Raw genomic sequence first — 19,050 nt, forward strand, 5'->3', positions numbered from 1 at the left:
CTGCCCAGTGCACCCTGCCGGTCTCCTCTTTAGGCTTCGGCCCTGAAGCCCTCACAGCTAAGGCTTCTGGAGTTTAGGCCACAGGTTCTGTTCCGCCAACTGCTTCGACTTCTGCCTTTAAATCTCTGTTTTGCGCCTGCTGAGGGCCAGTTAACCTTCCCCAGGTCTGACTCTCCCTTCCTGCAGCAGCGGCCTGAACCTGACCTTCATTCCCACAGACCCTGCCTGGACCCCCGCCACGCAGCAGGACTAGGTGTCTGCTCTTTGACCAGATGGTGCATGGTCCAGGGAGGGGATAGCACAGGGGTGATGCTTGCCTAAGAGGCTCTCTATGCCTCTCTATACCCCGAAGAATCTGTCTCAAGCCAAATGCAGTTGAAGAGTGGAGGAAACCACTTTTCAGATTTCTTTCGGTGCCTCGGCCTGCACCCCCAACACACACACACACGTATCCCTCCTAGGAGCTGTATCCTCTCCCTGTTTCTGCTATTCTTACCCTCCCTACATAGCCCAGCCTTCCCATCTCCAAAGAAAGCATAGAACAATCTACAATCTAGGGTTTCAACAGTCTCCAAGAGCCTTGGGGGAATAGAGGCAGCTTGAAATTGGGAGAAGAGCGGAGAGGCTACTTCTGTGAAAACTAGAGTGTTTTGGCCACACCAAGGGCTTCTTGCTGAAGGAGCATTGGCTGCCTGGGGGCTGGGTGCCCACGGTACAGTCCCCACTCATCCGAGGATCCTTCTAGATGTCACCGGGATTTCTTTCCCTCTTCCTGGCGGAAGTCTTGTCCAGTTGCGCATTGGAGAGATGGCAGAGGGGCAGGGTCATGCGGTCCTTCAGCAGGATTTGGTAATCCCTTACAAGGTCCTGGCTCAGGGGTGCGCTGGGCAGCAAGCCCAGCTTCAGCACCTTCTCCTGGTAATGAGGCAGAGAGTTGGGGCAGGGCCAGCCCCAGGCGAGAGGATTAGGCAGTGGGTTGGGCATGAGCTGCAGGCCCTGTGGTTCAAATCTTCCACCAGAAGATATGTGCTTGTACCTGTTTGGGGGAGTGGGAGGGGCATGGAGAGAACAAGGAAGTCAAAGGAGAGAATTGCAACTTAGGCATGGTGGGGGAGGGGGAGATGGCCCAGGCCTGTGTCCCGCTCTCTCGCTCCCAGAGCATGTGTGTTGACACTGGGATGGTGAGATGGACATTGATCAACTAGCTGACCTCCCAGCCTATCAATAAATCATTACTTATTGTGCGTGTTTTAACTATGCCTCGAGTCCAACCTTCTCCACTTCCATAGTACAAGAGGGAGACCACCAAGCTGAGGGTTGGTGGCCAACTTTCTTTTTATTTATTTATTTTAAGCTTTTGACAATATTTAATTTTTAAAATAATCTTTACATAGTTGATTAGGGCACAAAGGGTCAAGGGTCACAGGAAAGTAGGTAAGACCATTGTTTCCAAAGTGGCCAACTTTCTCTGCTTGGTGCACCTGTAGCACTGCTCGGAACAGTGGAAAGCGGAGTGGATAAGCCAGAGCACAGTCAGACAGCGACAGGCCTCTATAGTTCACCCCGCCCAGCACCCAGCTCAGCCCATTTGCTGTTGTTGGTTTCTCTGAAGGTTTTTGGGCGTGACTGCACAATATTTCACCCTGGGGATCTTCTAAAGGTTCCACGCCCAGGCTGCTCCCAGGTCCTACAAATTGGCATTTTCCAGGTGAGCCTCTGTCCTCAGCCCCAGTGATTCTAATGGGCTGCTGGGGTTCTGTGTGCATGCTCTGCTTGCCCAAAGTCACAGCATCCTCGCACTTTTGGCTTGTCTGGATGCTGTGGGATTGCAATGCTCCAGATCGGCTCATTGACCGGTGCAGAGTCGTCTTGCATCGGTCAGGACTTGCTATGGTGTGGAAGTTAGTGTGGGTGTCCCCCAAGGACTTGGTCCCCAAAATTGCCTGAGCTTGGAGTAAGACCCTCCAAAACTATGAGCTGAGAAAAACCTCCTTCCTTCCCTAGTAGTCTATGTCCAGTATTTATTTACAGTCTCCAAACAGAGGCCCTGATGGCCGTTTCCTCTTATCACCTTGTACACCTCCTTCAAAGTCCAATTCAAACGCTACGCGGGCTTCGCTGTGAACAACCAAACCTCGGATATAGTCCCATGGTCCTAGCTCCAGGGGCTATATAAACAGATGAGACAAGGGTCCTGTTCTCAAAGAGGTGGGGTCCCCTGCTGAGTCCCTCCTGTATGCAAAGCATGGAGCCACTTCCCCCTCCTAAACCCCTGAAGGATACTGGGCTCATCACCATTCAGGCTTCACCCGAGTGAAGCTGGAAGACTTCCAGAAGGTTAAGGCCTTACAGCATTGTGATGGGGAGTGGGGGGAGGCTATGCGAACGCCAATGGGCTATTCTAGACCCCTCTGCCTCAGAGGCCCATCTGTGATGTGGGGTTTTAATAACAGCTTCTGTCCAGGCACTCCTGGGGTATTAGATCATGCAGCTGAAGTGATTAGAATAACATCTGGCTCTGTTGTTGGAATCTTGCTGAGACCTGCTGTAAGCCTGCCCCCATGTGCACACCCAGGGCTAACATATATTAGCTATCAGTCACCTCTATGACCAGGTCAGCCAACCCCGAGCCTCACTCCCTCCTACCAAAGACCTCTACCGCCTCCCTTCTCCAATTCCCCAGTGCGTGGGGCAATGCCCTTGGGATCAGAGTTGGAGACCTTCTATCTTTATCCATCCCCCCCTCGCCACTGCCCTTTGCCACTCCTTATGCCCAAGTGCCTAGACCGGCCACAGTTTGGAAACATCTGTGAGTTCCCACGACCACGGCAGGGAGCAGAGGAGAGGAGCAGCAGGGTTCTCACACTCCTGTCCCAGCTCCGACCCCTCCTAGCCCTGCCCCAGAGAATGACCCCTCAGAACACGCACAAGGCTTCCTGCCCTCCTAGCCCTAACCCTGGCCGCCTTCCTCATGAAGCCTTCCTGGGGTGTTCGTCCTCTTATGAGTTTCTATAATGACACTTCCTTTCTGTTCTGTCCATTTCCTTACTTCGTAATTCATGCAGTCCTCCCCGAGGGAGATACCTTTGTTGGTGATGGAATTCAGTCTGGAGAAATTAAGCAAATGGCCGAAGTGATGCCTTCTGGCCTCTCCCCAGGCCTCAGACTCCAGCCCTTCGGGTACTGGGCTTCCTAGTAACAGCACACAGGGCCTGGTGGTGATAGTCCCTTTGCATTGGATCCCCAGGGCCCAGCAGGTGTGCCAAGTGCACAGCGGCACGCCCTCAACCCTGCCCACTTGTCAGGAAATCATTGTGTGCCTCCCTGGACTGTCCTCCTGCCTCCCCCTGGACCTCTGAAGCATATTCAGGAAGGAGAGTTTGGTTTTCAGATGACCAGAGTAGGAGACAGTGAGAGTACCCAGTTAGACAGCTGAAGCAGAAGGAAAGAGAGAGGGTGGGGGGGTCACCTGAACCCAGCTGAGTTGGTGAGCTCCCTGGGGAAGGGGACTCATCTTACTTTTTGAAGTTGGCAGGGGGCAAGATGTTGCCATGGACATCGAGTGGGGGCGCCCTTGCCTCACTCCGCAGCCTGAGTTTCTCAGCTTCCTGCAACTCCTTCATGGTCATGAAGATCACCTCGTGCTTCCGGTTTGCATCCAGGAAGATGGGGGTGTAGCCGATGAAGCTCAGGAAACTGTTGGGTCCCAGCCAGGAGGGAGGGGGGATGGGAGGCCCCGCTGGGAGATGGCGGTGGGCATCAGAGTGGGTCAGCCAGCGCCAGACGTTGCTTGTGTAGGGCTGGTTGGGCTGTGATGGGAAGGTGGCAGGCAAACGCCCCACATCCAGCCAGGTGTGGAAGCCCCAGGTGTGCTGGTTCGTGTCCTTCCAGGGGTGGAGGAGCCGGTGACGCACTTTGGACTTGATCCCCGTGCAGGGGGGCGGCTTGTGGGCCAGCTTGTGGTAGGCTTGCCGCTTGAAGCCAGGCAGCTCCCAGGACTCTCCAGGGAGGAAGAACTCGCGCTCGGTCCATGTCTGGGAAGTCGGGAGGGACTCCTGGGCATGGACCATCTGTAGGGAGATACAAAGAGGGGGCCTGGGGATAGCTGTGCAGGCCTGGGCTCTGGCTGGGGGAAGGACACCCTACTCTCCACCCCAGTATGTTCTTCCCATGTGCCTTGTCAGACCCCTGGGCCTGGCAGGGAACCACACTCTACTCCCACACTCTTCTCCGTGTATTTCTTGTGGACTTCTCATGTTCTTTGCCCATGGATCACATTTTTACTTTGAGTTTCCATCCTCCTCAACTTTCACTCTCTTTTTAAAAAATTTTTTTCATTTTACTTGAAAGGTAGAGAGATAGTTCTTCCACCTACTGGTTTACCTTCCACATGCTCCCAACAACCAGGGCTGTTAGGTCAGTCTTTAATAGCAAGAGATTGAGACTCAACCCGCTTCTCCCACATGGGTGGTAGGGATCCAAGGGCTTTAACCATCTCTTGCTACCTCTTAGGGTGCCCATCAGCAGGAAGGTAGGTCAGAAGTGGAGCTGGGATTTGAACTAGGCACTCCAAAAAGAGCTGTGGATAGTCCCAAGTGGCAGCTTAAACGCTATACGAATGCCCACACTTAACTTTCACTCTATCTTCACTGCTTTCTCCATTGTGGCAAGCTGTGTTCCTGCCTGGGTGCGCCCAAGAGGGTACCTTGGGCCTGAGCAAATCATGAAGGAAAGTGCTTCATGTCCGGGACAAGGGAGAAGTCCATCTCCCCTCTTGGTCCAGAACCCACATTCTGACTCATCTTCCTCAGTTTGCTGTCACTGGTCACTCCCCTCACTCCTCATTAAGGCACAAGCCAATGTAGACAGCTTCTAGAATGTTTGTCTCTCCCTTTCTGCATTCTGCATCCTGTGAAATAAACTGTAGTGGAAACATGTGGACACGGTGTTGGTGCTGGGTGCTACCACACATCTTGTGTAATCCTGGGGCAAGGACTGTTCTTGTTCCCAACCCAGAAGCAGAGAGCAAGAACCGAGGAGGGTAACTTGTGCCAGCAGCCAGCTGAGGGAAGGAGCTGCACTGAGCTGTGTCCACGCTCCTTCTAAGCATGTCCAGACCGTGGGAAATGGCCTCACATGGCACAGTGCCTAGCCCACGTGATCAGTGTCTCTTTTAGCAAACTTCACCACCCTATCTACCCCCTCAGACTCCTCTGATTCCCAAGCCGAGGTTTCCTGGCCATGACCCACTCAGTCATTAAATACCCCCAATCAGAAAATCACAAATCAGAGAAGGCTCCAAAATTTGGAACTTTCTAAGCATCAACAAGACACCACCAGAGAGAAAGTCCACGGTTGATGCCCAATGATAGGTTTTAGTCAAAACACAGGTACACAAAAAGTTTATATAAAACAAGTGCCTGAGGTGTATATGAAACACAAATGAGTTTTAGATTTGGTTCTATCCCCTTATGAAAATGCAAATATTTCAAAAATCCCCAAACAGCTGAAATCTGAAATGCTTCCAGTGAGGCACTTAGGAAAGTGGTACTCACCCTGTACCGATCACACATCTCTCTGAGCTCCAGGTTTAAGTAACAAGAGGACTCAGAGGGGAGACTATAGAGCAGCGGTCCACCACAGGATAGCTTCTAGCCCAGAGGGGTGCAGAGTCACAGGTTGCAGGGGAACCTATTTGGCCTGGAGTTTAAGGCACAGCTGGGACACCCACCTCTCATGTCAAGAGTCCCTGGGTTCAAGTCCCAGCTGCACTTTTGCTTCCAGCTTCCTGCTAAGGCACAGCCTGGGAGGCAGGAGATGATGGCTCAGCTGCTAGGGTGCCTGCCATCCACATCCAGATTGGGTTATTTAGGCCCCTTGCCTCAGGCTAGCCTGGTCCTGGCTATTGTAGGCCTTCGAAAGAATGACCCAGCATGTGGAAGATTTCCTTCTGCCTCTGCCTCTTAAATATTTCTCAACAGGGCAGGCTGCAGATGGTCCCACTGCCTACCCGCAGGAAAGGTTCTCTGACTCGAGATGGGTAGCTTGGCCCTCTGAGTGATCTCTGTGGGTTGCTGGCCATTTTTCTTCTGGGCCTCCCAGCCAGGAGGGTAGCTCTGTGTGAAGGCCTTTCTGGTGTCATTGTTTGCTGCTGGTGTTGCTACGGTGATGCCTGCTGTGTGGCGATGCAGGGTGGAGGCCCTCACCTGCCTGCCCAAGGCTCAGCAGTGCTTGGGACCATTGGCTGTCAGGGTGACACAGGCAGGAGATAAGACCTGTGCACATTCTGACTGTAGAAGATGCTAGAAAGAGCTGCTTCTGCAGACAGACCTGCTTCGGGGACCAGGCCTGTCCTTCCCTCCCAGGTTCTGGGGAGCTGTTTCTTACGTTTTCTCCAGGGATACCCTCAAAGTCTGTTTGAACCAGCAGGTCCAGAACCAGGTCTGAGGCCACTTGTGCAGAACCGGTGCCCAGAAAATGGGCACTCACTGTGGCTCCCACGTGGTGAAGGATTGCTGCTGAGCTCAGCTGTTCCCTGTAACCATGGTCTCCACCACTCACCCACCCCTTTGTCTCAGTCCTCTGCACCCACAGACCACACAGACCACTATTTGCAGCCTGGTGTTTTATTGAGTAGGTGGTTACAGTAGTGTTCTGGAGCTGGCTTGCTTCCACAGTCAGCTGTGGCCTAAGGTGGCTCTTTGCAAAGCTGGGGTGCAAGCTAAGGAAGCCAGGCACACCAGGGGCATCCTCAAGCCTCTTCCCAGGTTGATTAGGGACTTTATCTGAGAAACATCTGGGGGCTCTCCTAAGAGGGTACCCACCCTCTCTGCCTCACACGCCTCCATTCTTCCATTTCAAATTCAACACCAGACATTTTCAACCAGGATTGCTCCCTGTGGGGAAGCTGACTCGTTAACATGGGCAGGTGGCCCCTAGCAAAGCATGGGTGCCTGTCTGGGCGCTGAGGGTGAGGAAACCCCGAGTCATGGACCCTGGGCCTGGACATAACCGTGCACTGCACATATTCCCGTCTTGAGGAACTTAAAGCATGGAAGGGAAGCCAGCTGAAATCCCTTGCCTTCCGACAACCTCCTTCCGGTGGTCTCTAGATAATGGGCTAAGAAAATGAGCTCACGTCTGTAATTAGAGGTGACCTGGAGAACCGATACTGCATACAAGGCCAGACGCCCAGCAAGTAGCAGAGAGGCTGCTGGACTTAGAATGGGAATGGCCTGCAGCGTCCCTGATCTCTTCTCTACCCTTCTGCTTCTGGCAGAGAGCAGAGTCAGATGCTCTTGGGGGACACAAATGACACAGGGACCAGTTCCTATGGCTCGACTGCTTGCTAAGGTCCCAGCAGTGGCTAAGGTGTGACTACTGCCATGCTCCTCATCTGCTGGCTTGCTCAGAGGCCTTGTGGAGGGATTTGTGGGAGATGACACTGAGCTCTGGGTTTCCTGCCCATGCTGGTGCCTAGCATGGCAGGCAGCTTGAGGGGCAAGGGCACAGCCAGCTCTCTACCGCAGCTCAGGAAGGAACTGGGACCAGTTGATGTTGTCAGGGCCCAGTGGGTCCTCCTCCAGGCCTGGAAAGCTGATGTCCAGCAGGATCTTGCTGAGGCTGTCATTCATTGTGTCCAGGACCAGGCCTTCTGTAAGAGATCGATTGGCCGAAAGGTTGGTGACCTGTGGCTCAGGGGAGCCAGGCTTAGGGACTTCCAGTTCTGAGTGGGTAGAGTGGCTGAATGGGTCAGTGGTGAGGTCAAAGGGCTCTGAGTTGAGGAGCTCTCGCGGTGAGTCAAAGAGGGGAACGCTTTTCAGCGGGGTGGTGTTGAGTTCCATCAGCCCCAGGGAGTCCGGCAGGGGACAGAAGGCACCCTGCGGGGTTCGGACGGGGCTGAAATCCAGTTCCCCCACTCTAGCTGGCGGGGTGAGCCTCCAGGACTCAGGGGTTCTGGGGAGGACAGATTTGCTTGGTGTGGAGGAGATGGGCAGTGCCTCCTTGACAGGGGTCTTGAAAGGTCCTGCCTCTTCCTGAAAGGAGCCGAGCTGGGCAGAGGGCTCCGAGGGCTCGGCCAAGAAAGGGAGCTCCGTGGCAGCGACTCGCCGCCAGGGGCTGGGGCCCTCGGAGAGCAGCTCAGACTCAGCCACGCTGGTGGCAGCAGTGGTGGAGGGAGGCAGCAGGTGCTGTTTCCGGCGGGACCGGCTCATCTGCCTGCGCTCCCTGCGTTTGATGACCAGCATTTCAGAGACACTCCGTGCTGGGGACTGCAGCTCGCTGTATTCCTTCTTGGGCCTCGGTGTGGGAGAGTAAGGCGAGTCCTCCCAAGAGTGAGTCGATTCCTCTTTGACAGATGGCGACGAGGAGGGCCATTCTTCCAAGGGTGGGCTCTCCACTTTGATGGGTCTTGCCAAGTGAAGTGTGTCCTCCCCAGGTTGGATCTCCTCCTCCTTGATGGACTGTACTGGGAGCAAAGGAGATGACCCTTCCCCGAGCAGCTCCTCTTTCACGGTGCCTGCCACGGCCAGAGGGGCCACTTCCTCCTCAGTTAGCAGCACCTGCAAGGAAAACAGACAAAAGGGAGCTCTTGCGGACCAACCCCCCATCCCTGGGAGGGACACAAAAGCATGACCGTAATGGGTGAGGCATTAGTGCCTGGTCGCTTGTTAATAAAGTCTTACAAACTGTTAAACATGGGGAGAACCTACAGGGGTCAAAGAAGAAAAGAATTTACTATGATACTGGCATAACTGGTATCCATTAAGAGAAAAAGAATATTGGGTGCTTCTCTTATATACAAAGAAGTAAGCATAAAAAGGAAAACCTTTTAAAGCCATACAAATCCTGAAAGAGAATCTAGGAGGCTACATGTACAATCTGAGGTGGGGAAGGGGCCTTCACAACCAAGCCTGGAAACCCAGAAGCTGTAAAAGAGAAGAGAGACACATTTGACCATTTACATATTGAAAATTTCACAGTGGCAGGTGATACTGCAACCAAAGTTAAGCAACAAACTTTTGAAGCAGAAAAAAAAATTGTCTCCATAAAAGACAGGTTAATATTTTTATAGCACAAAATGCTTCCGATTTATTAAAAAAGGTTGCAGTCACTTGGGAATCATCAGACGGAAGATCTTCCTCTCTGTCTCTCCTCCTCTCTGTATATGTGTCTTTGCAATAAAAATAAATTTAAAAAAATTTTTTCTGGAATTTTTGAACCCTCCTTATTACATAAAATTACATACAATCTTATTTATATGTAAGTTTCCAAGCACCTGCAACAGCTGAATCAGGCTGAAACCAGGAATCCAGAACTCTATTCAGGGCTGACCGAGATGCAAGTATTTGAGCCATCATCCACCGCTTCCCAGGGCACATCTTACCAGGAAGCTGGACTGGGAGTAGATACCTGGGACTAGAACCAGGCACTCCGTATGGGCCGTGGTCATCCCAAGAGGCAGCTTAACCTGTGCCACATGCCTGCCCCTAAAAATGCTATCTAAATCAGAAAAATTAAAGCCAACTCAAGTCCCCTGAAATGTGAGTCTAAGCTATTTCCACCTCACGGAAGGGAGTGTGGCATTTCCCCTCACACAACTGTCCTTACAGTGTTAGGACTCGACGGCATGGTCCTATCTTTCCCTTCTCACTTCCCAAGCTGGACCCATGGTGTGCAACAGGGGTGGTTTCCTTCCCAGTGGACACTGAGCAATGCCCGGGAGTGTGACTGGCTTCTAGTGGGCAAGACAACAGACCCACAAGACAACACCCTGCGATCCTATGAAGAATTCAGCCCTGAGTGTCAGGAGGCTTGAGGCTGAGAAATGCTAAGACTGGATTCACTCACTCTGCCACTCCCCAGTACAACCCAGCACCTACTGTCTCCAGGATACAGCCCGTTAAGATGCTTTTCCTACACCCGTCTATTTTCCTCAATTCACTTTTTCCTAAAATCTGCCTCCTTGCAAATTCTTCTTCAATCATCACAATCATCCCTGTCTGAATTTCTATAAACTCATCAAGTATCCAAGGGCCTTCTGACAGCACTTACGTTGTAAATCCAAATCCCTTTCTAGCTCTCACATGCCACTGCATTTTCCTGTTTTTATATGCTTGGATATCCAGCAAGATTTATAAGCTTCTAAGGATCACTTAGCACAGAGCTCAGCAGGATGTAGGTCCAGCACTTTGAATTGATCCAAGCCTCTCCCCAGACACAGAAGACGCTCACCTTGGGGGCGATGCGCACCCGCTTGCTATGGCGGGCAAGCTCCGAGCTCATGAGCGAAGCTGCCAGAGGCAGTGGCACCTTCACGGAGGGCTGTAGCACCAGCGACTGGTTCACTGGGAACTGGATGGGCACCAGGTAGGAGCTAACACGTGGGAGCAGGGGTTTCATCTTCCGCCCTAGGAGGAAAGCGGGGAGGTAAGAGCAGGGGGACAGGGAGTCCACTCTTTCTCTCCTTCCCTGGGGCTCAGATCCCTTTCAGCTGGGAGCAGAATCCCGGAGTCTATGACTCGCTACAGATATGCCCCCAGAACAAGGCCCAGGCTTGAGGCCCACTCTCCCATACTAACGTGTGCCCAGTGGGAGTTCAGATTTCATGGTCACGTTCCGGCGGAGCTCAGGATTGGGCCGTTTCTGCTGCTGCTTGTGGCGGGCGGAGAGAGAAAGGAAACCTGAGTTAATAAGGGAAGGCAGTGGGGGACAGGGGAGCAGAACCCTGCCAGCTTGAGCTGGTGAACTTGAGCTAACCAACTGCCCAGGAAGAATAAGCTGAGTTGAGGGCATGGATGCAGGTGGGCACAATCTCCAAAGCCCCGGTGAACAGACAGGTGGACAGTGTTTGACGGCAGCCCAGTGCTGCCACCTCCCTGAGACATCCTCACCACCCTCGGGAATGCCGGGCATATAGTTTTGGGAGTGGCGGAGAAAAGACGGGTGAGGGGGGAGAGTGCAAAGAGAACTGCTGGCTGCCTGGGAGCCCTGGGCCATGCACTTGTTCACTGCTGAGGCGCGTGCTCCCGCTGTGCCCTGCTCTGCACAGTACAGCTAGCTGTGTGATGCCCGTGGCAGGGGCCAGCGGCCTGGTGTCTCCTGCTCCAGGAGCCCCAGGGGGCTCTGAGACCGAGCTACTTTCCCCTCCTGCCTGCCACACATCTCTCTGTTCACAAAAGCCATGCTGAGCAGGGTGCAAGGAAAACAAGACAAAGCCCCGACTGAGCCGGAGGGAAAGAATCTTACTGATTCCAAGTGCTCGGGCGATTGTGGAGACCCTGGGTCCAGTGGCTGCTGGCGGCCAGGCATTGTGGGAGAGAAATGACATGAAGTTACCACCAACCCGGCGGGGTAGAACAACCTGCTCCTGGTCGATGCCAAGAGACATCTGGACAAGTGGCCCGCTAAGAGAGTGACTGCAGCTACAGCAGCCTAAAGTGCGCCCTGAAATCCCATGGTCAGAAGCTCCTCAGGGGCCTGACGTGATAGCGTAGCGGTTGAAGTCCTTGCCTTGATTGTGCCGGGATCCCATATGGGTGCCGGTTCTAATTCTGGCGGCTCCACTTGCCATCCAGCTCCCTGCTTGCGGTCTGGGAAAGCAGTCGAGAACGGCCCAAAGCCTTGAGACCCTGCACCCATGTGGGAGACCTGGAAGCAGCTCCTAGCTCTTGGTTTCAGATTGGCTCAGCTCCAGTCATTGTGGCCGGAAGATCTTCCTCTCTCTCTCTCCTCCTCTCTGTATATCTGCCTTCTGAATAAAAATAAATAAGTCCTAAAAAAAAAAAAAAGGCAGCAGCAGCTCCTCTGGCATCTCAGCCACCGGCACCGAGCCTGCAGTTATCCAAGTTTCTCAGGCCTTCTCTGCACCCTTCACCTGAGATGCTTGTTAAAAATGTTATTCCAGGCCTGCTGAACTGTGAGTGAGGGGCCTGGGGAGCTGAAATACAACAAGCGTCCTGGGCAATTTTGATTTGCAGGAAAGGCAGGGAAACAGAGTCTCAGGCAAGTCTCTATTTTGGGTCACAACAGTCCTCTCTGTGCCCTGGTCTAGCTGTGCCACTGAGTACTGTCAACAGTACCTAATTCATGCCAGTCACTGCCTGGCTGTCCTTAATTCTCCTGTCATCTCATGGAAGCATCTCAGAGACCTTGTGTCCTTTCGAGACGGCCACGACAACCTTGGACTCAGGACATTCACCTTGAACACCTGGTCCAACGTCAGGTAGCGATTGGCACTGGGGTGAATGGTCCAAAAGGAGACCCTGCCATTGGCAGACGTCTCCCGAACGAACATGTCGTGGAGGGAGAGGTTGTGGCGGATGGAGTTCTGGAAAGAGAAAGAAGGTTTTATTAGCTTCTTTGGCTTCAGATCAACAGCAGGAGACAAGAGGGAAATCAGGCCTCCCACCCACCGTGCCCGGCACAGCCTCTTTCCAGCTCCCCTGGAACCCTGCCCACTGGCGACTCTGCTTGGGACTGCCATCAACTTCGCCCACAGAGCTGTGTGTTCCACGGGGACAAAGACAGGTGCCATTGCGTTGGGTTGGTGATGATGAAGTCCTGGAGAGCCATGAACTAATGTAGGGCGAGGCAGGGCAGGGCCACAGAGTAAGAAAGTAAGAAATTAAAGAGAAGATGAGAGTGAGACATTAGGAGTTCTCCGTGGGGCTGGGTGCTTGGCCTAGTGATTACGGCATGATGTCAGCTGCTGGAAAGCCTGGGTATGAGGCCTGGCACTAGCTCCCAGCTCCCACCATGGATAAGTTCCTGCCTAAGGCCTCAGCTCCAAGATGCTGTTGGCAGTTGAGCAGTGAACTGATCAGCGAGAGCTTGGTATATGCTTCTGTATGTCGGATGATGTCATTTTGTTTTATAAAGAGTTAAGCTGGGAGGAAAACAAAATGCTGAATCCCTATCAGAAGACTTTATGTGTAGTTCTGACAGGGACCCAGGGTTGGAGTCATACTGACTTGTAGAAATGATACATCACATTGCAGGCCCTGAATCTCAGGTCATGAAGTTTACAGACGGAGTTCTTTATGCTTGTTTTTTTTTTTTCCCCCTTAAGATCTTTCCCTAAAACTTCTCAGCCACTCTAGTTGCTGGTACCTACGATTCTTGTTCAGTGTAACACACAGGTGAGCTTGGTGCTACACTGAAGACCAGACATAAACCTCTGGAGTCACAGACCAAGTAGTTACTACAAAAAAAAAAAAAGATTTTGTCTAGATTTGGCAGGATGGAGTGACAGTTCAGGTGACCTGGTTTATAGGTCTAGCACCCTCTGCACGGAACTGCTGCCCCACAGCACCAGGAACTGTCGGGCTAGAGGAACCTCCACTTTGCCTGCTACGATTACCTTCCAGCCTGGCTTGGCAATGTGCTTAAAATAGGGGAAGTGGTCCTCAATCCAAGTGTAGATGTCTTTCAAGGTCATGCGCTTCCTCTCGGTGCTGTTGATGGCGAACTGGATCATGGCCATGTAAGAGTAGGGTGGCCGTTCAGACATAGAGTCCTGCCAGGATGTTGACGCTCCAGAGGGTTCCTCAACCTGAGGGTTTAGGACAAGCCAAAGAGAAACAGAAAAATGACATGGAAGAGTCACAGGCCCCTCCTTGGGGCTGGTGTTGTGACACAGCGGGTGAAGTTCCCACTCTGACACCACCATCTCATATCGAAGTACTGGTTTGAGATTGAGCTGCCTCACTTCAGCTCCAGCTCCCTGGTAACACACTGGGGCCCCTGTGCCCATGTGCCCATGTGGGAGCTGGGCACAAGCTCCTGCTCCTGGATGCAGTGTGACTCAGCCCTGGCCATCGTGGCCGTTTGGCAAGGGAACCAGTTGATGGAAGATCTCAGTCTCACCCTCTATCTGTAACTCTGTCTTTCAAATAAATAAAATAGATCTTTAATAAGTGAATCTTTTTCTTATTGGAAAAATTATCTTTTTGTTGTTGTTGCTGCTGACAGAGAAGCTTTATTTGTGAAGTGACCAGGTGAATGTGGAAAAAAAGAGGGAAGGAGAAAGCACCTCCCAAGACAGAGCCAGGAGGTGGGGTGCCTCTTGACAGCAGAGAGGGAGGAACACCAACAAATGAATCTTCAAAGAGAGAACCACTAACACACCGCATGAAAAACCTTCCCTAGAGAAATGTTCCTTGCTACTGTTAATAAGTTTATTTTTATTTGAAAGGCATATTTACAAAGAGAAGGAGAGACAGAACAAGATCTTCCACCCACTGCTTCAACCCCCACATGATTACAATAGCTGGAGCTGGTTGATCTGAAGCCAGGAACCAGGAACTTCTGGGTCTCTCACATGGGTGCAGGGGCCCAAAAGACTTGGCCTATCTTTTTGCTGGTTTCCCAGGCACATTAGCACGGAGCTAGATTGGAAGTGGGGCAGCCAGGACTTGAACCCGTGTCCATACGTGATGCTGGCCACCACACGACACTGGCTCTGGAACTGTTTACTAGAAGCAAACTCATTCAAGACTATTATTGAATCAAGTTAAATTTTTAGGATTGGGGAGGATTTTAGGACAACCTGGCCCAGACCCTGGCTAACAGAGAACCATTTCTCTGCCTTCACTTACTTTGCTGAAGACATTATTCAGTAAAAAGTCAGTTCCTTTTATTTCTTTTTTTTTTTTTTTTTTTTAAAGATCTATTCATTTGAAAGCCTGAGTTACAGAGAGATCTTCCATCTGCTGGTTCACTCCCCATGTGGCTAAAACAGCCAGGACTGGATCAGGCGTAAGGCAGGAGCCTGGAGCTTCTTCCAGGTCTGTCAGATGGGTGGCAGGAGAGCAAGCATGTGGGCCATGTTCCCCTGCTATCCCAGGCCATTAGCAGGGAGCTGGACCAGGGAGAGGAATGGTTGGGACAAGAGGGTTGTATGGACACTATGAAACTCAAGCACTGATTTTGTACTACAACCACACTCTTCAGATGTGTGGGTCAAAGACCTAGGTCTTATTCTTGATGTATTGTGAGTAAAGTGTATATGCAATATATTCTATATGTATGATATTGGCAAATGTGAAAAAATCAAACAAATCTAGACTACACAATTACGTTCGATGAACTTTGGTTCCTGGTAAAGTATTTAAAACTCACAATCTAATTCCCTTTATTTGCTATTAATAGTATATTTTTGAACTAAAAAAATCACAGTGCTTTTTTTTTTTTTTTTTAAATCAGAGAGAGTGAGTCTGAATCCTGGCTCTGCTAAGCTTTGGGTTAATGTGCACCCTGGCAGGCATCAGGTCTCTGCCACGTGGGAGAACAGGATGGAATTCTCAGCTCCTGATTTGGCCTGGTGGTCTATTGAGGGCAAACGGGGAGTGAACCAGCAGATGGTAAGTTCTCTTTCTCCAACAAACATACAAATAAAAACGATCTTTCTATAGCTGCTCCCGTCAGCTCATCCAGCTGGGATGCCTCTTTAGAGTCAAGTAGTTTCCCAAGTAACGCCTTAGCCATCTCCAGGACACCTGTGAACTACCTGCTATGGTGGAACACTTAACCCAGTGCTGCCAGGAATCCAGCGAATTCAGCAAATATGCTCTCAAGGGAATCTCCCAGATAATGGAGAAAATAGCTCTAGGGGAGTGTTCATCGCAGGACACGGGAATTCTTCAGCAAGTCTCCATCCTATCCATTTTCCCGAGAAATTCCCTGTCTTGGCGCTGACTTCCCTGGTGAGTGACGGCAAGGCTCACCTTGACCTGGTTCTGCTTCAGGTGGCAGTTCTCCTTCTCCTCCACCTCCTGCTTGACGCTGCAGGAGCCAAGGCCATCGGAGCTCATCTTTCCAAGCCACTGGATATTGGTTAAGCTGTTGTTGAGAGTGCAGCCTGCCGCCTCTCCACCAGCTAGAGGGAAACAATCCAAGATCCGGGCTTAGCTGCTCCTTTAGCTGCTTGGCAGGCCCACCCACGCAGGAGGTTAGAGATTACCACTCCAAACCCCGGATGACCCTTAGGGACAGGGAGCACCAGGGAATCTGAGCAGGCTCCTGGGTACTCGGCCCCTGGTGACCTCTGGGGGAGAACCCAGGGGTGGAGCACAGTGCATCTTAGAGGCGGGTCTGCGCAATCTGACACAACAGTGCTCTCAGCAGCTTCAACAAAAAGTTACTTTTTCCTCTCCTGCTTTTTTTTATTAGGAGGCAAAAAGATTCCTACTTTCTTACAGAAGTCAATTGAAAGGACTAACAGAAATAACCAATCCTTTTCCAATATAAAGAAAGTACCAGAAATGCTACATCACAACTGGAACTCTCTCAACGGGGTCCAAAAGATCTGGGGTGAAAGCTTCGGGGTGAAGACCAGACTTTCCCCCGAGTTCAGGGGAGACACCTGTCAGTTGTGGGCACCTGATTTGTTCTCAGGCTCCTCACTCCCGACCCTACCCTGTGGACCACCTACCACAGCTGTCGGGCCGCTGCCCGAGCAGGGCTCCCAGCGGCCGAGGCAGAGCCACATCCCTGGCTGCAGGCTTTGGCCCCAGGGTCTCGGGAATCACTTGGGTCCTCTTGGAATCCTGGCTGGATTGGGCTTGAGGCTGTGAGCCTGGAGGGTGAGCCGGGGTGCTCCCACAGCTGATGAGGATGAATTTGTTGGGCCCGCTGCTCCCACTCTCTTTGCCTTTGGCGGTCAGTGCCGCGATGATGCTCTGGATGTCCGCGTTGTTGGGGATGGCCACCACCTGAGTGTTGGCCATGGTGGGGTGGTTGATAATCTTGATCCCAGCAGGGAATTTGCCAGAGCTGGACTCTGCCACATCCTGGGAGGCTTGGGCTGGGCCAGCCGCCTGTTGAGCAGGGGGTCCCTTCGGTTCCTCCTCTGAAGTTTCTCTGGGGGCATTCTGGACAGACAGTGGCGGCCGCCGTCTTTTGAGAATCAGTGGCCGACAGGGGCTGGTTTTCATGATGAATCCAGGCTTTCACTCTCCATCGAGAATCACCAAGTGTGGGCCCTGAAAGCACAAGGAGTAAATAGCAGGATGTCAGGTGGGCTGAGGAGGGATGAGTAAACAGCAGGATGTCAGGTGGGCTGAGGAGGGATGAGAGCTCCTCTTGCCAGGGGCAGGATAAAGGCCCAGGGGAATGCTGCCTCGGGCCTTTGCACAGGCCTCAGACAAGATTAGCACCACTCCATCGGGGAAGGTGGGACTGGGGTGGTGACAGCCAAAGGTCTCCTCCTGTGACTGCAGGATACACGGAGAGCTCATTTGCAGTGACCGTAGGGGGATGAACGGAGGATGCCGGAATAGGAGGTTAAGGCTGTCAGGAGGCCTATCGAGTGTAGACCCCATAATCCTTTTTAATTTTATTTATTATTATTTTTTATTAGACCCCATAATCCATTCCAGGACACAGCACGTGTATAGGTATGTCATTATACTTTATAAACCACAGGCTCATCACCTGATGGATTAGGTGAATTAGCACTGCACAAATATCACCCTGCTTCCACGGAGCGCAGGTGAGCAGGTCATTTCCCTGTGCGAGGCCCACAATACAGGTGTGTCGTTGGCACGCTGGCGGGGGCAGGGGGAGTGGAGGAGGTGTGCTGTTCCTCTCACAGGTCACTGTGCTCCTCTCCCCAGCTAAAAAAATCACATTTCACCCCCAACAATGTACACGATAGTTACATCATGACAACTCAGTTTTTGTATCTTCCTTTATGTACTTTCTCCACATACTATTTTATGACCTCATTTGTCTTACAGGATCCAGACTTCTCCCTGGATGGCCAGAATGCGCTATCCTCAACATGCTAAAGTGGTTGCGCAATGCTCTGGAATGAAGCGTTAGCTATGAAATGACACCATTTGTTGATTTTACCAAATATTTGGACTACTCGACTAAAGTAGAACATGTTCTAATATCCAGGCACTCTGAAAAAGAAAAAAAACAGCTCTTCCAGGACACCTTCCAAGCTCCCTAAAATAGGCCTGCCTCTTTTGTGACGTTGCCATGGGCTGAGAACTCACAGACCTCCCTATCTTACCATGATTGTTACCCTACTACTTACTACTTCCAGCTGGAATTTCACTTGCCCCTCTCCCCACCCCTAAACCTCAGTGGATGCTCTCTCTCTATTCCACAGAACACAATTATTTTCTGTCTTCCGCTTCTTGACAGGTCGCTTCCCATATGTGCCAGCTTTCCTCTGACCCCGTGCCAATCCTGAGCTGGGAAACCTTGCCACACATTCGAAACGTTGCCTAATGGTGACAGCACCGGCCAGCAGGGGTGCGATCAAGGAAAAGCACCCTCTCCATGCCAGGCACGGAGGGAGCGAAGAAAATGGGGTCCCCCCCAGCCTCCTGAGGTCGCGCGCAGGGTGCAAAGGACAAACTTGCAGGGGAAACCAGGGGGTGCTTTTTGAGCCAGAAGACACAAGACCAAGGCCAGGAGCTAAATAATAATAATAATAAATGTGCACGTTGGCTCAGACCTCCTTCCCGCTCGCGTCCCGCGCGCCCCGCTGCTTGGGGCGCCCTGCCCTCCGCGCCCGAGCCCCGGCTCCCCGCCTCCGCCCCGGCCTGGGACTCCATGGCCGCTCCCCCACCGCTCACCTGCGGACTGCTGCACCGCCGCGGCCGCCGCTGTCGCAGGGCTGTGTGGCTCCTTCAAGCCAGGGCCGGGCCAAGGCCCTCCCCGGACCAGGGACTCGCGCCGGGCCGGCCGGGGTCCCGGCGGAGCGGGCGGGGTGGGAACCCCGGGGGATCCCGGGAAGGGAGGGGGGGTCCCGGGCCGGGGCCGGGGCTGGACGGGCTCAGGCACAGGGAGCTTTCAGTTTGTTCCGCTGTTTGAAATTGGCGCCGGCGGAGCGTTGCGCTGACGTTGCGGTCACGTGACGCAGCGCCGCCAATCGGCGCCGGCTTGTCTCGGCGTTCGGTCTAGAACGTCAGCACCCGGCAGCGGCTGAGGCAGCGGCCGGGAGTTGAAGGGAGGCGAGGTGAAGGAGGCGGCCGGGACAGGCCAGAGGCGGCCGGGACAGGCCAGAGGCGGCCGGGGCGCAGGGCCGGACGAGGA

At 52.6% G+C, this 19,050-nt stretch overlaps 2 protein-coding genes across 7 annotated transcripts; both read right to left on the minus strand.

Annotated features, from left to right (window-relative positions):
• Window positions 1–605: 605 nt before the first annotated feature.
• TEX52 (testis expressed 52) lies at window positions 606–6,152 on the minus strand. The gene is made up of 3 exons (XM_004596444.2): window positions 6,011–6,152; window positions 3,520–4,070; window positions 606–1,036 (listed from the first exon to the last, which is right to left on the minus strand). The coding sequence occupies exons 1-3, from the start codon at window positions 6,140–6,142 to the stop codon at window positions 742–744; spliced, it is 978 nt and encodes a 325-aa protein (XP_004596501.2). The 5' UTR covers window positions 6,143–6,152; the 3' UTR covers window positions 606–741.
• A 1,140-nt stretch (window positions 6,153–7,292) lies between these two features.
• Window positions 7,293–18,859, minus strand: FOXM1 (forkhead box M1). Of its 6 annotated transcripts, none has more exons than XM_004596339.2 (9): window positions 18,591–18,859; window positions 16,433–16,982; window positions 15,726–15,877; window positions 13,361–13,552; window positions 12,200–12,328; window positions 11,248–11,292; window positions 10,581–10,650; window positions 10,234–10,409; window positions 7,293–8,561 (listed from the first exon to the last, which is right to left on the minus strand). In XM_004596339.2, the coding sequence occupies exons 2-9, from the start codon at window positions 16,932–16,934 to the stop codon at window positions 7,521–7,523; spliced, it is 2,307 nt and encodes a 768-aa protein (XP_004596396.2). In that variant the 5' UTR covers window positions 16,935–16,982; window positions 18,591–18,859; the 3' UTR covers window positions 7,293–7,520. The 6 variants fall into 6 exon arrangements, with proteins under 6 accessions (XP_004596396.2, XP_058511954.1, XP_058511955.1 ...); XM_058655971.1 differs by having other exon boundaries at window positions 10,581–10,653; XM_058655972.1 differs by having other exon boundaries at window positions 11,248–11,295.
• Window positions 18,860–19,050: the final 191 nt, after the last annotated feature.

The sequence above is a fragment of the Ochotona princeps genome, chromosome 27 (assembly GCF_030435755.1).
Source record: "Ochotona princeps isolate mOchPri1 chromosome 27, mOchPri1.hap1, whole genome shotgun sequence".
Classification (NCBI taxonomy): domain Eukaryota; kingdom Metazoa; phylum Chordata; class Mammalia; order Lagomorpha; family Ochotonidae; genus Ochotona; species Ochotona princeps.